The 16,965-nt window shown below is 50.7% G+C and overlaps 1 protein-coding gene across 1 annotated transcript in view; it reads left to right on the forward strand.

The window, feature by feature from the left end:
* LOC121283107 (probable carboxypeptidase X1) overlaps positions 1–16,965 on the forward strand; it is a 1,354,098-nt gene that overhangs the window by 1,242,012 nt on the left and 95,121 nt on the right. Inside the window, exons 8-9 of the mRNA XM_041197221.1 lie at positions 5,992–6,115; positions 9,932–10,128. Of these exons, the coding sequence (XP_041053155.1) occupies positions 5,992–6,115; positions 9,932–10,128 (321 nt within the window). The remainder of the gene's footprint in view (positions 1–5,991; positions 6,116–9,931; positions 10,129–16,965) is intronic.

The raw sequence follows: 16,965 nt of genomic DNA on the forward strand, positions 1-16,965 counted from the left end.
CACACACACACACAACCACACATACACGCACACACACACAACCACACACACACATACACACACACACAACCACACACACAACCACACACACACACACACAACCACACACTCACACAACCACACATACACGCACACACACACAACCACACACACACAACCACACACACAACCACACACACAACTACAAATACAGAACCACACACAGAACCACACAGACACAACACAGACACAATCACACACACAAAACCACATATACAGAACCACAAACACAACCACACACACAACCACACACCACACACACACAACCACACACACACACACACAACCACACACACACACACAACCACACACACACAACCACACACACAACCACACATAAACAACCACACACACACAACAACACATACACAACCACACACACACACACACAACCACACATACACAACCACACACACACACACACACACAACCACACATACACAACCACACACAACCACACATACACAACCACACACACACACAACCACACATGCACAACCACACATACACAACCACACATACACAACCACACATACACAACCACACACACGCACAACCACACATACACAACCACATATACACAACCACACACACACACACAACCACACACACATAACCACACATACACAACCACACACACACACACAACCACACACACAACCACATATACAGAACCACACAGACACAACACAGACACAATCACACACACAAAACCACATATACAGAACCACACACACAACCACACACCACACACACACAACCACACACACACACACATACACACACACACAACCACACACACACACACACAACCACACACAACCACAAACACACACTCACTCAGAACCGCACACACACAACCACACACACACAACCACACGCACACACACACACAACCACACACACACAACCACACACACAACCACACATACACAACCACACACACACACACACAACCACACAACCACACATACACAACCACACACACACACAACCACACATGCACAACCACACATACACAACCACACATACGCAACCACACACACACACAACCACACATACACAACCACACATACACAACCACACACACACAACCGCACATACACAACCACACATAAACAACCACACACACACAACCACACACACACACACACACACACAACCACACATACACAACCACACATACACAACCACACACACACACACAACCACACATACACAACCACACACACACAACCACACATACACAACCACACACACACAACCACACATACACAACCACACACACACACACAACCACACACACACACACACAAAAACACATACACACACACACAACCACACACACACATACACACACATACACACACACACACAACCACACACACACACAACCACACATACACGCACACACACACAACCACACACACACATACACACACACACAACCACACACACAACCACACACACACACACAACCACACACACACACAACCACACATACACGCACACACACACAACCACACACACACACACAACCACACACACACACACACACACAACCACACACACACACACACAACCACACACACACACACACACACACACAACCACACACACAACCACACACACACACACAACCACACACACACACAACCACACATACACGCACACACACACAACCACACACACACACACAACCACACACACACACACACACACACAACCACACACACACACACACAACCACACACACACACACACACACACAGTTCCACACACACACACACAACCACACATACACACACACACAACCACACACACACACAACCACACACACACATACACACACACACAACCACACACACAACCACACACACACACACACACAACCACACACACACACAACCACACATACACGCACACACACACACAACCACACACACACAACCACACACACAACCACACACACAACTACAAATACAGAACCACACACAGAACCACACAGACACAACACAGACACAATCACACACACAAAACCACATATACAGAACCACAAACACAACCACACACACAACCACACACCACACACACACAACCACACACACACACACACAACCACACACACACACAACCACACACACACAACCACACACACAACCACACATAAACAACCACACACACACAACCACACATACACAACCACACACACACACACACACAACCACACATACACAACCACACACACACACAACCACACACACACAACCACACATACACAACCACACACAACCACACATACACAACCACACATACACAACCACACACACACACAACCACACATGCACAACCACACATACACAACCACACATACACAACCACACACACGCACAACCACACATACACAACCACATATACACAACCACACACACACACACAACCACACACACATAACCACACATACACAACCACACACACACACACAACCACACACACAACCACATATACAGAACCACACAGACACAACACAGACACAATCACACACACAAAACCACATATACAGAACCACACACACAACCACACACCACACACACACAACCACACACACACACACATACACACACACACAACCACACACACACACACACAACCACACACAACCACAAACACACACTCACTCAGAACCGCACACACACAACCACACACACACAACCACACGCACACACACACACAACCACACACACACAACCACACACACAACCACACATACACAACCACACACACACACACACACACACAACCACACACACACACACACACACACACAACCACACATACACAACCACACATACACAACCACACACACACACACAACCACACATACACAACCACAAACACACAACCACACATACACAACCACACACACACAACCACACACACACAACCACACACACACACACACACACACAACCACACACACACACACAACCACACATACACACACACACAACCACACACACACATACACACACATACACACACACACACAACCACACACACACACAACCACACATACACGCACACACACACAACCACACACACACATACACACACACACAACCACACACACAACCACACACACACACACACAACCACACACACACACAACCACACATACACGCACACACACACAACCACACACACACACACAACCACACACACACACACACACACACAACCACACACACACACACACAACCACACACACACACACACACACACAACCCACACACACACACACACACACACACACAGAACCACACACACACACACAACCACACATACACACACACACAACCACACACACACACAACCACACATACACGCACACACACACAACCACACACACACATACACACACACACAACCACACACACAACCACACACACACACACACAACCACACACACACACAACCACACATACACGCACACACACACAACCACACACACACAACCACACACACAACCACACACACAACTACAAATACAGAACCACACACAGAACCACACAGACACAACACAGACACAATCACACACACAAAACCACATATACAGAACCACACAGACACAACCACACACACAACCACACACCACACACACACAACCACACACACACACACACACAACCACACACACACACACAACCACACACACAACCACACACACACACTCACTCAGAACCACACACACACAACCACACACACAACCACACGCACACACACACACAACCACACACACACAACCACACACACAACCACACATAAACAACCACACACACACAACCACACATACACAACCACACATACACAACCACACATACACAACCACACACACGCACAACCACACATACACAACCACATATACACAACCACACACACACACACAACCACACACACATAACCACACATACACAACCACACACACACACACAAGCACACACACAACCACATATACAGAACCACACACAGAACCACACAGACACAACACAGACACAATCACACACACAAAACCACATATACAGAACCACACACACAACCACACACCACACACACACAACCACACACACACACACATACACACACACACAACCACACACACACACACAACCACACACACAACCACACACACACATACACACACACACACACACACACACAACCACACACACACACACACAACCACACACACACACACACACACACAACCACACATACACGCACACACACACAACCACACACACACATACACACACACACAACCACACACACACAACTACACACACACACACACAACCACACACACACACAACCACACATACACGCACACACACACAACCACACACACAGAACTACACACACAACCACACAGACAACCACAAATACAGAACCACACACAGAACCACACAGACACAACACAGACACAATCACACACACAAAACCACATATACAGAACCACAAACACAACCACACACACAACCACACACCACACACACACACAACCACACACACACACACACACAACCACACACACAACCACACATAAACAACCACACACACACAACCACACATACACAACCACACACACACACACACACAACCACACATACACAACCACACACACACACACACACAACCACACATACACAACCACACATACACAACCACATATACACAACCACACACACACAACCACACATACACAACCACACATACACAACCACACACACGCACAACCACACATACACAACCACATATACACAACCACACACACACACACAACCACACACACATAACCACACATACACAACCACACACACACACACAACCACACACACAACCACATATACAGAACCACACACAGAACCACACAGACACAACACAGACACAATCACACACACAAAACCACATATACAGAACCACACACACAACCACACACCACACACACACAACCACACACACACACATACACACACACACAACCACACACACACACACACACAACCACACACAACCACAAACACACACTCACTCAGAACCGCACACACACAACCACACACACACAACCACACGCACACACACACACAACCACACACACACAACCACACACACAACCACACATACACAACCACACATAAACAACCACACACACACAACCACACACACACACACACACACAACCACACATACACAACCACACATACACAACCACACATACACAACCACACACACACACACAACCACACATACACAACCACACACACACAACCACACATACACAACCACACATACACAACCACACATACACAACCACACATACACAACCACACACACACACACAACCACAAATACACAACCACACACACACAACCACACACACACAACCAAACATACACAACCACACATACACAACCACACACACACACACAACCACACATACACAACCACACACACACACAACCACACACAAGCCTGCTTTAAAGTATCCCACAGTAATATTAGGAAAAGTATGATCATTCCTTGACAACACGCAGTCTGGGATGGCTGTCTGGGATCACGAAGTGGCTCAGCCAGTTCAGAGGGTATTTAAGAGTCACCCACATTGCTGTGGGTCTGAAGTCACATGTAGGCCAGACCAGGTAAGGACAGCAGATTTCCTTCCCAAAAGGACTTTAGCGACACAGATGGGTGTTTACAACAATCAGTAATAGCTACATGGTCACCAGGACTGAGACTAGTTTTATATTCCTGATTTATTTACTGAATTGAAATTCCACCAGCTGCCATGGTGGGATTTCCTGGAAGATGTCGGGTGCATCCCAGAGGAAGGTGTTGCTTTGGAATTTGCCCACATCCTGTTTCCCTGACGCCAAATATTTCATTTAATGTCTCCAGGTAATGAGGGAGATGCGGAGACAGTGCCCGGAAATCATCCGCACCTACAGCATTGGAAAGAGTTACGGGGGCCTGAAACTGTACGTGATAGAGATCTCAGACAATCCCGGGGTACACGAGCTGGGTAAGTGTGTAACTCAGGGGGCGGGGCACACAAGCTGGGTAAGTGTGTAACCCGGGTGATGGGGTATACGAGCTGGGTAAGTGTGTAACACGGGGCGGGATACATGAACTGGGTAAGTGTGTAACACGGGGGGGCACACGAGCTGGGTAAGTGTGTAACACGGGTGACGGGGTATACGAGCCGGGTAAGTGTGTAACACAGGGCGTGGGGTACATGAACTGGGTAAGTGTGTAACACGGGGTGGCACACGAGCTGGGTAAGTGCGTAACACAGGGGGAGGGGCTGTGTAAGTGTGTAACACGGGGGGCTGTGTAAGTGTGTAAGGTGGTGGAGGGGCTGGGTAAGTGTGTGACACGGGGGAGGGGCTGTGTAAGTGTGTGACATGGGGGAGGGCCTGGGTAAGTGTGTAACACGGGGGAGGGGCTGGGTAAGTGTGTGACACGGGGGAGGGCCGGGGTAAGTGTGTAACATGGGGGAGGGGCTGTGTAAGTGTGTAACATGGGGGAGGTGCTGTGTAAGTGTGTAACACGGTGGAGGGGCTGGGTAAGTGTGTAACACGGGGAGAGGCTGTGTAAGTGTGTAACATGGGGGCGGGGCTGTGTAAGTGTGTAACACGGGGAGGGGCTGTGTAAGTGTGTAACACGGGGAGGTGCTGTGTAAATGTGTAGCATGGGGGAGGGGCTGGGTAAGTGTGTAACACGGGGAGGGGCTGTGTAAATGTGTAGCATGGGGGAGGGGCTGGGTAAGTGTGTAACACGGGTGACGGGGTATACGAGCTGGGTAAGTGTGTAACACAGGGCGTGGGGTACATGAACTGGGTAAGTGTGTAACACGGGGGGCACACGAGCTGGGTAAGTGTATAACCCAGCGGGTGGGGCACACGAGCAGCGTAAGTGTGTAACATGGGGCGGGATACATGAGCTGGGTAAGTATATAACACAGGGGGAGGGGCTGTGTAAGTGTGTAACATGGGGGGCTGTGTAAGTGTGTAAGGTGGTGGAGGGGCTGTGTAAGTGTGTAACACGGGGGGCTGTGTAAGTGTGAAATGTGGGGGAGGGGCTGTGTAAGTGTGTAACACGGGGGGCTGTGTAAGTGTGTAACATGGGGGAGGGGCTGGGTAAGTGTGTAACACGGGGGGCTGTGTAAGTGTGTAATGTGGTGGAGGGGCTGTGTAAGTGTGTAACACGGGGGGCTGTGTAAGTGTGTAATGTGGGGGAGGGGCTGTGTAAGTGTGTAACATGGGGGAGGGGCTGTGTAAGTGTGTAACATGGGGAGGGGCTGTGTAAGTGTGTAACATGGGGGCGGGGCTGTGTAAGTGTGTAACACGGGGAGGGGTTGTGTAAGTGTGTAACACAGGGGAGGGGCTGTGTAAGTGTGTAACACGGGGAGGGGCTGTGTAAGTGTGTAACACGGGGAGGTGCTGTGTAAATGTGTAGCATGGGGGAGGGGCTGGGTAAGTGTGTAACACGGGGAGGGGCTGTGTAAATGTGTAGCATGGGGGAGGGGCTGGGTAAGTGTGTAACACGGGTGACGGGGTATACGAGCTGGGTAAGTGTGTAACACAGGGCGTGGGGTACATGAACTGGGTAAGTGTGTAACACGGGGGGCACACGAGCTGGGTAAGTGTATAACCCAGCGGGTGGGGCACACGAGCAGCGTAAGTGTGTAACATGGGGCGAGATACATGAGCTGGGTAAGTATATAACACAGGGGGAGGGGCTGTGTAAGTGTGTAACATGGGGGGCTGTGTAAGTGTGTAATGTGGGGGAGGGGCTGGGTAAGTGTGTGACACGGGGGGCTGTGTAAGTGTGTAATGTGGGGGAGGGGCTGTGTAAGTGTGTAACATGGGGGGCTGTGTAAGTGTGTAATGTGGGGGAGGGGCTGGGTAAGTGTGTAACATGGGGGAGGGGCTGGGTAAGTGTGTAACACGGGTGAGGGGCTGTGTAAGTGTGTAATATGGGGGAGGGGCTGGGTAAGTGTGTAACATGGGGGGAGGGGCTGTGTAAGTGTATGACATGGGGGAGGGCCTGGGTAAGTGTGTAACACGGGGAGGGGCTGTGTAAGTGTGTAACACGGGGAGGTGCTGTGTAAGTGTGTAACACGGGGGAGGGGCTGTGTAAGTGTATGACATGGGGGAGGGCCTGGGTAAGTGTGTAACACGGGGAGGGGCTGTGTAAGTGTGTAACACGGGGAGGTGCTGTGTAAGTGTGTAACATGGGGGAGGGCCTGGGTAAGTGTGTAACACGGGGGAGGGGCTGTGTAAGTGTGTAACACGGGGAGGTGCTGTGTAAGTGTGTAACATGGGGAGGTGCTGTGTAAGTGTGTAACATGGGGGGAGGGGCTGTGTAAGTGTATGACATGGGGGAGGGCCTGGGTAAGTGTGTAACACGGGGGAGGGGCTGGGTAAGTGTGTAACATGGGGGAGGGCCTGGGTAAGTGTGTAACACGGGGGAGGGGCTGTGTAAGTGTGTAACACGGGGAGGTGCTGTGTAAGTGTGTAACATGGGGAGGGGCTGGGTAAGTGTGTAACATGGGGGGAGGGGCTGTGTAAGTGTATGACATGGGGGAGGGCCTGGGTAAGTGTGTAACACGGGGGAGGGGCTGTGTAAGTGTGTAACACGGGGAGGTGCTGTGTAAGTGTGTAACATGGGGAGGGGCTGTGTAAGTGTGTAACATGGGGAGGGGCTGTGTAAGTGTGTAACATGGGGAGGGGCTGTGTAAGTGTGTAACATGGGGAGGGGCTGTGTAAGTGTGTAACACGGGGGAGGGGCTGTGTAAGTGTGTAACACAGGGAGAGGCTGTGTAAGTCTGTAACATGGGGAGGGGCTATGTAAGTGTGTAACACGGGGGAGTGGCTGCGTAATTGTTTAACACGGGGGGCGGTGCAAGTGTGCAACATGGGGGAGGGGCTGTGTAAGTGCGTAAAACGGGGAGAGGCTGGGTAAGTGTGTAACATGGGGGAGTGCCTGGGTAAGTGTGTAACACGGGGGAGGGGCTGTGTAAGTGTGTAACATGGGGGAGTGCCTGGGTAAGTGTGTAACACGGGGGAGGGGCTGTGTAAGTGTGTAACACGGGGGAGGGGCTGTGTAAGTGTGTAACACAGGGAGGGGTTGTGTAAGTGTGTAACACGGGGAGGGGCTGGGTAATTGTTTAACACGGGGGGCGGTGTAAGTGTGCAACATGGGGAGGGGCTGTGTAAGTGTGTAACACGGGGGAGGGGCTGTGTAAGTGTGTAACACGGGGGAGGGGCTGTGTAAGTGTGTAACACAGGGAGGGGTTGTGTAAGTGTGTAACACGGGGGAGGGGCTGTGTAAGTGTGTAACACAGGGAGGGGTTGTGTAAGTGTGTAACACGGGGAGGGGCTGGGTAATTGTTTAACACGGGGGGCGGTGTAAGTGTGCAACATGGGGGAGGGGCTGTGTAAGTGCGTAAAACGGGGAGGGGCTGGGTAAGTGTGTAACACGGGGGGAGGGGCTGTGTAAGTGTGTAACATGGAGGAGGGGCTGTGTATGTGTGTAACACGGGGGTGGGGCTGGGTAATTGTGTAACACGGCGGAGGGGCTGGGTAATTGTGTAACACGGGGGAGGGGCTGGGTAATTGTGTAACACGGGGGAGGGGCTGGGTAAGTGTGTAACACGGGGGAGGGTTGTGTAAATGTGTAAGACGGGGAGGGGCCTCATCCTGAATAAAATCTTGATGAATTGTGGGATGAGACTGTTAAATGTTGACCAATGTTCTGCTCAGATGTTTAATCTGATGGAGCCGGTTTGACTCCCCCTCATATTTTCCGGGATATTTCTGCTTGAACCTTTCAGGAGAGCCGGAGTTTCGATATGTTGCAGGGATGCATGGCAACGAGGTGGTGGGCCGGGAAATTCTCATTTACCTGATGCAGTATCTGTGTCAGCAATACAAGGAACATAACCCTCGAGTGGTCAGGCTGGTGGACAGCACACGGATACACCTACTACCCTCAATGAATCCTGATGGATATGAAGTGGCACATAAACTGGTACACACCGTCAGAGAGAGACAGGCAGACAGAGAAATAGAGAGAGAGAGACAGGCAAAGAGAGAGAGAGAGAGACAGAGAGAGAGAGAGAGAGACAGGCAGAGAGAGAGAGAGACAGACAGACAGAGAGAGAGACAGGCAGAGACAGAGAGAGAGACAGAGTGAGAGAGAGAGACAGACAGAGAGACAGACAGACAGAGAGAGAGAGACAGGCACAGAGAGAGAGAGACAGACAGGCAGACAGAGAGAGAGACAGAGAAAGGGACAGATAGAGAGAGAGACAGAGAGAAACAGAGAGACAGGCAGACAGAGACAGAGACAGACAGACACAGAAAGACAGACAGAGAGAGAGAGACAGAGAAAGAGACAGACAGAGAGAGAGACAGAGAGAGAGAGAGACAGGCAGAGAGAGAGAGACAGACAGGCAGACAGAGAGAGACAGAGACAGACAGACAGACAGAGAGAGAGAGAGAAAGAGAAAGAGACAGGGAGAGACAGAGAAAGGCAGAGAGAAAGAGAGGGAGAGAGACAGAGAAAGAGACAGGCAGAGAGAGAGACAAAGAGAAACAGAGAGACAGGCAGAGAGAGAGAGAGACAGAGACAGACAGAGTCAGAAAGACAGACAAAGAGAGAGAGACAGGCAGAGAGAGGGAAAGAGACGCACAGAGAGACAGGCAGAGAGAGAGAGACAGGCAGAGAAAGAGAGAGACATGGGGAGAGAGAGACAGGCAGGGAGAGAGAGACAGGCAGAAAGAGAGACAGAGAGAGACACAAAGAGATCATTGTAGCCATGACTAAACAACAAGGGTAGGGAGAGGCTGTTGATTTGAGGATTTTGGCAAGGGAGAGGGAAAGTGGGACAGTGGGATTAGTTTGGGGATTGATACAGGGCTTTGGGGAGAGAGCGGGGCAGTGGGATTAGTTTGGGATTGATACAGGGCTTTGGGGAGAGAGCGGGACAGTGGGATTAGTTTGGGATTGATACAGGGCTTTGGGGAGAGAGCGGGACAGTGGGATTAGTTTGGGGATTGATACAGGGCTTTGGGGAGAGAGCGGGGCAGTGGGATTAGTTTGGGATTGATACAGGGCTTTGGGGAGAGAGCGGGACAGTGGGATTAGTTTGGGATTGATACAGGGCGATGGGCAAAGAACGGGGCAGCGGGATTAGATTGGGATTGATACAGTGCTAAGAGGAGTGAGTGGGGCAGTGGGGTTAGTTTGGGGATTGATACAGGGCTATGGAGAGAGAGTGGGGCATTGGGATTAGTTTGGGATTGATGCAGGGCGATGGGGAGAGAGTGGGGCAGGGGGATTAGATTGGAATTTGATACAGGGCTATGGGGAGAGAGTGGGGCAGGGGGATTAGTTTGGGATTGATACAGGGCTATGGGGAGAGAGCGGAGCAGTGGGATTAGTTTGGGATTGATACAGGGCTATGTGGAGAGAGTGAGGCAGTGGGATTAGTTTGAGGTTTGGTACAGGGCTATGGGGACAGAGTGGGACAGAGGGATTAGTTTGGGATTGATACAGGGCTATGGGGACAGAGTGGGACAGAGGGATTAGTTTGGGATTGATACAGGGCTATGGGGACAGAGTGGGACAGAGGGATTAGTTTGGGATTGATACAGGGCAATGGGGAGAGAGCGGGGCAGTGGGATTAGTTTGGGATTGATACAGGGCTACAGGGAGAGAGCAGGGCAGTGGGATTAGTTTGGGATTGATTCTGGGCAATGGGGACAGAGTTGGACAGTGGGATTAGTTTGGGATTGATACCGGGCTATGGGGACAGAGTGGGACAGAGGGATTAGTTTGGGATTGATACAGGGCTCTGGGGAGAGAGCGGGGCAGTGGGATTAGTTTGGGATTGATACAGGGCTTTGGGGAGAGAGCGGGACAGTGGGATTAGTTTGGGATTGATACAGGGCTTTGGGGAGAGAGCGGGACAGTGGGATTAGTTTGGGATTTATACAGGTGTGATGTGGTGAGAGCAGGGCAGTGGGATTATTTTGGGATTGATAAAGGGTTATGGGGACAGAGTGGGACAGTGGGATTAGTTTGGGATTGATGCAGGTCGATGGGGAGAGAGTGGGACAGTGGGATTAGTTGGGGATTGTTACAGGGTTATGGGGAGAGAGTGGGGCAGTGGGATTAGTTTGCGATTGATATAGGGCGATGCAGTGAGAGTGGGACAGAGGGATTAGTTTGGGATTGATACAGGGCTATGGGGAGAGAGCGGGGCAGTGGGATTAGTTTGGGATTGATGCAGGGCGATGGGGAGAGATTGGGGCAGGGGGATTAGTTTGGAATTTGATACAGGGCTATGGGGAGAAAGAGGGACAGTGGGATTAGTTTGGGGATTGATAAAGTGCTTTGTGGAGAGAACGGGGCAGTGGGAGTAGTTTGGGGATTGTTACAGATTGAAGTGGAGAGAGCAGGGGAGTGAGATTAGTCTGGGATTATTACAGGGCTATGGTGACAGAGTGGGGCAGTGGGATTAGTTTGGGGATTGTTACAGATTGATGTGGAGAGAGCAGGGCAGTGGGATTAGTTTGGGATTGATACAGGGCTATGGAGAGAGAGCGGAGCAGTGGGATTAGTTTGGGGATTGATACATTACTATGGGGACATAGTGGGACAGTGGGATTCATTTGGGATTGATACAGGGCTATGGGGACAGAGTGGGAAAGTGGGATTAGTTTGGGATTGATACAGGGCTATGGGGACAGAGAGGGGCAGTGGGATTAGTTTGGGATTGATACAGGGCTATGGGGAGAGAGTGGGACAGTGGGATTAGTTGGGGATTGATACAGGGCTATGAGGAGAGTGTGGGGCAGTGAGATTAGTCTGAGATTATTACAGGGGTATGGGGACAGAGTGGGACAGTGGGATTAGTTTGGGATTGATACAGGGCATTGGGGAGAGAGCAGGACAGTGGGATTAGTTTGGGATTTATACAGGGCTATGAGGAGAGTGTGGGGCAGTGAGATTAGTCTGAGATTATTACAGGGGTATGGGGACAGAGTGGGACAGTGGGATTAGTTTGGGATTGATACAGGGCTATGGGGAGAGAGCGGGACAGTGGGATTAGTTTGGGATTGATACAGGGCATTGGGGAGAGAGCAGGGCAGTGGGATTAGTTTGGGATTCATACAGGAGTGATGTGGTGAGAGCAGGGCAGTGGGATTAGTTTGGGATTGATACAGGGCTATGAGGAGAGTGTGGGGCAGTGAGATTAGTCTGAGATTATTACAGGGCTATGGGGACGGAGTGGGACAGTGGGATTAGTTTGGGATTGATACAGGGCTATGGGGAGATAGCAGGACAGTGGGATTAGTTTGGGATTGATACAGGGCTATGAGGAGAGTGTGGGGCAGTGAGATTAGTCGGGGATTATTACAGGGCTATGGGGACGGAGTGGGACAGTGGGATTAGTTTGGGATTGATACAGGGCTATGGGGAGATAGCAGGACAGTGGGATTAGTTTGGGATTGATACAGGGCTATGAGGAGAGTGTGGGGCAGTGAGATTAGTCGGGGATTATTACAGGGCTATGGGGACGGAGTGGGACAGTGTGATTAGTTTGGCATTGATTCAGAGTGATGGGGAGAGAGGCGGGCAGTGGGATTAGTTTGGGATTGATACAGGGCTATGAGGAGTGAGTGGGGCAGTGGGGTTAGTTTGGGGATTGATACAGGGCTATGGGGAGAAAGAGGGACAGTGGGATTATTTTGGGGATGTTTTCAGGGCTATGTGGAGAGAGCGGGGAAGTGGGATTAGTTTGGGATTGATACAGGGCTATGAGGAGAGTGTGGGGCAGTGAGATTACTCTGGGATTATTACAGGGCTTTGGGGACAGAGTGGGACAGTGGGATTAGTTTGGCATTGATTCAGGGTGATGGGGAGAGAGCGGGGCAGTTGGATTAGTTTGGGGATTGATAGAGGGCTATGGGGACAAAGTGGGACAATGGGAGTAGTTTGGCATTGATTCAGAGTGATGGGGAGAGAGCGGGACCGTGGGATTAGTTTGGGGTTTGGAAGAGGGCTATGGAGAGAGAGCGGGACAGTTGGATTAGTTTGGGGATTGATACATTACTTTGGGGACATAGTGGGACAGTGGGATTCGTTTGGGATTGATACAGGGCTATGGAGAGAGAGCAGGGCAGTGGGATTAGTTTGGGATTGATACAGGGCGATGGAGAGAGAACGGGGCAGTGGAATTAGTTTGGGATTGATACAGGGCTATGCGGAGAGAGCGCAGCAGTGGGATTAGTTTGGGGTTGATACAGGGCTATGGGGACAGAGTGGGACAGTGGGATTAGTTTGGGGATTGATACAGGGCTATGTGGAGAGAGCGGGGCAGTGGGATTGCTTTGGTATTAATACATGGCTATGGGGAGAGAGTTGGGCAGTGGGATTAGTTTGGGGATTGATACAGGGCTATGGGGAGAGCACGGGGCAGTGGGATTAGTTTGGGCTTGATACTGGGCTATGGGGAGAGAGCGGGGCAGTGGGATTAGTTTGGGATTGATAAAGGGCTATGGGGAGAGAGTGGGTCTGTGGGATTAGTTTGGGATTCATACAGGATGAATGGGGAGATTGCCGGACAGTGGGATTAATTTGCGATTGATACAGGGCCATGGGGATAGTGTGGGGCAGTGGGATTAGTTTAGGATTGATACAGGGCTATGGGGAGAGAGCGGGGCAGTGGGATTAGTTTGGGATTGATACAGGGCTATGGGGAGAGTGTGAGGCAGTGGGATTAGTTTGGGATTGATATAAGGCGATGGAGTGAGAGTGGGACAGTGGGATTAGTTTGGGATTGATGCAGGGCGATGGGGAGAGAGTTTGGCAGTGGGATTAGTTTGGAGTTTGATACAGGTCTATGGGGAGCAAGTGGGATAGTGGAATTAGTTTGGGGATTGATACATGGCTATGTGGAGAAAGTGGGGCTGTGGGATTAGTTTGGGGTTTGTTACAGGGCTATGGGGAGTGTGCGGTCAGTGGGATTAGTTTCGGGATTGATACAGGTGGATGTGGAGAGAGCAGATCAGTGGGATTAGTTTGGGATTGATACAGGTCTTTGGGGAGAGAGCGGGACATTGGGATTAGTTTGGGATTGATACAGGTTGATGTGGAGAGAGCAGGGCAGTGGGATTAGTTTGGGATTGATGCAGGGCGATGGGGAGAGAGTGGGGCAGTGGGATTAGTTTGGGATTGATGCAGGGCGATGGGGATAAAGAGGGACATTGGGATTAGTTTGGGGATTGATACAGGGCTATGGGGAGAAAGTGGGGCAGCGGGATTATTTTGGGAATTGATTCAGGGCTTTGTGGAGAGAGTGGGGCAGTGGGATTAGCTTGGGATTGATACAGGGCTATGAGGAGAGTGTGGGGCAGCGAGATTATTCTGGGATTATTACAGGGCTATGGGGACGGAGTGGGACAGTGGGATTAGTTTGGCATTGATTCAGAGTGATGGGGAGAGAGCCGGGCAGTGGGAATAGTTTGGGATTGATACAGGGCTATGAGGAGTGAGTGGGGCAGTGGGGTTAGTTTGGGGATTGATTCAGGGCTATGGGGAGAGAGCGGGGAAGTGGGATTAGTTTGGGATTGATACAGGGCTATCGGAAGAGAGTGCGGCAGTGGGATTAGTTTGCGATTGATATAGGGCGATGCAGTGAGAGTGGGACAGTGGGATTAGTTTGGGATTGATGCAGGGGGATGGGGAGAGATTGGGGCAGGGGGATTAGTTTGGAATTTGATACAGGGCTATGGGGAGAAAGAGGGACATTGGGATTAGTTTGGGGATTGACACAGGGCTATGGGGAGAAAGTGGGGCAGCGGGATTATTTTGGGGATTGATTCAGGGCTATGTGGAGAGAGCGGGGCAGTGGGATTAGTTTGGGATTGATACAGGTTCATGTGGAGAGAGCAGGGGAGTGGAATTAGTTTGGGATTGATACAGGTCTTTGGGGAGATAGCAGGGCAGTGGGATTAGTTTGGGATTGATACAGGGCTATGAGGAGAGTGTGGGGCAGTGGGATTAGTCTGGGATTATTACAGGGCTATGGGGACAGAGTGGGGCAGTGAGATTAGTTTGGGATTGATACAGGGTTATGGGGAGAGAGCGGGACAGTGGGATTAGTTTGGGATTGATACAGGGCATTGGGGAGAGAGCAGGAAAGTGGGATTAGTTTGGGATTTATACAGGAGTGATGTGGTGAGAGCAGGGCAGTGGGATTAGTTTGGGATTGATACAGGGCTATGGGGACAGAGTGGGACAGTGGGATTAGTTTGGGATTGATACAGGACTATGGGGAGAGAACAGGACAGTGGGATTAGTTTGGGATTGATACAGGGCGATTGGGAGAGAGTGGTGCAGGGGGATTAGTTTGGGATTGATACAGGGAGATGGAGTGAGAGTGGGACAGTGGAGTTAGTTTGGGATTGATACAGGGCTGTGAGGAGTGAGTCGGGCAGTGTGGTTAGTTTGGGGATTGATACAGGGCTATGGAGAGGGAGTGGGGCAATGGGATTAGTTTGGGATTGATGCAGGGCGATGGGGAGAGAGCTGGGCAGTGGGATTGACACTGGGCTATGGGGAGAGAGTGAGGCAGTGGGATTATTTTGGGATTGATACAGGGCTATGGGGAGAGAGTGGGGCAGTGGGATTAGTCTGGGATTGATATAGTGCGACCCATTGAAAGTGGGACAGTGGGATTAGTTTGGGATTGATGCAGGGTGATGGGGAGAGATTGGGGCAGGGGGATTAGTTTGGATTTTGATACAGGGCTATGGGGAGAAAGAGGGACAGTGGGATTAGTTTGGGGATTGATTC

The sequence above is a fragment of the Carcharodon carcharias genome, chromosome 1 (genome assembly GCF_017639515.1).
Source record: "Carcharodon carcharias isolate sCarCar2 chromosome 1, sCarCar2.pri, whole genome shotgun sequence".
NCBI lineage: Eukaryota > Metazoa > Chordata > Chondrichthyes > Lamniformes > Lamnidae > Carcharodon > Carcharodon carcharias.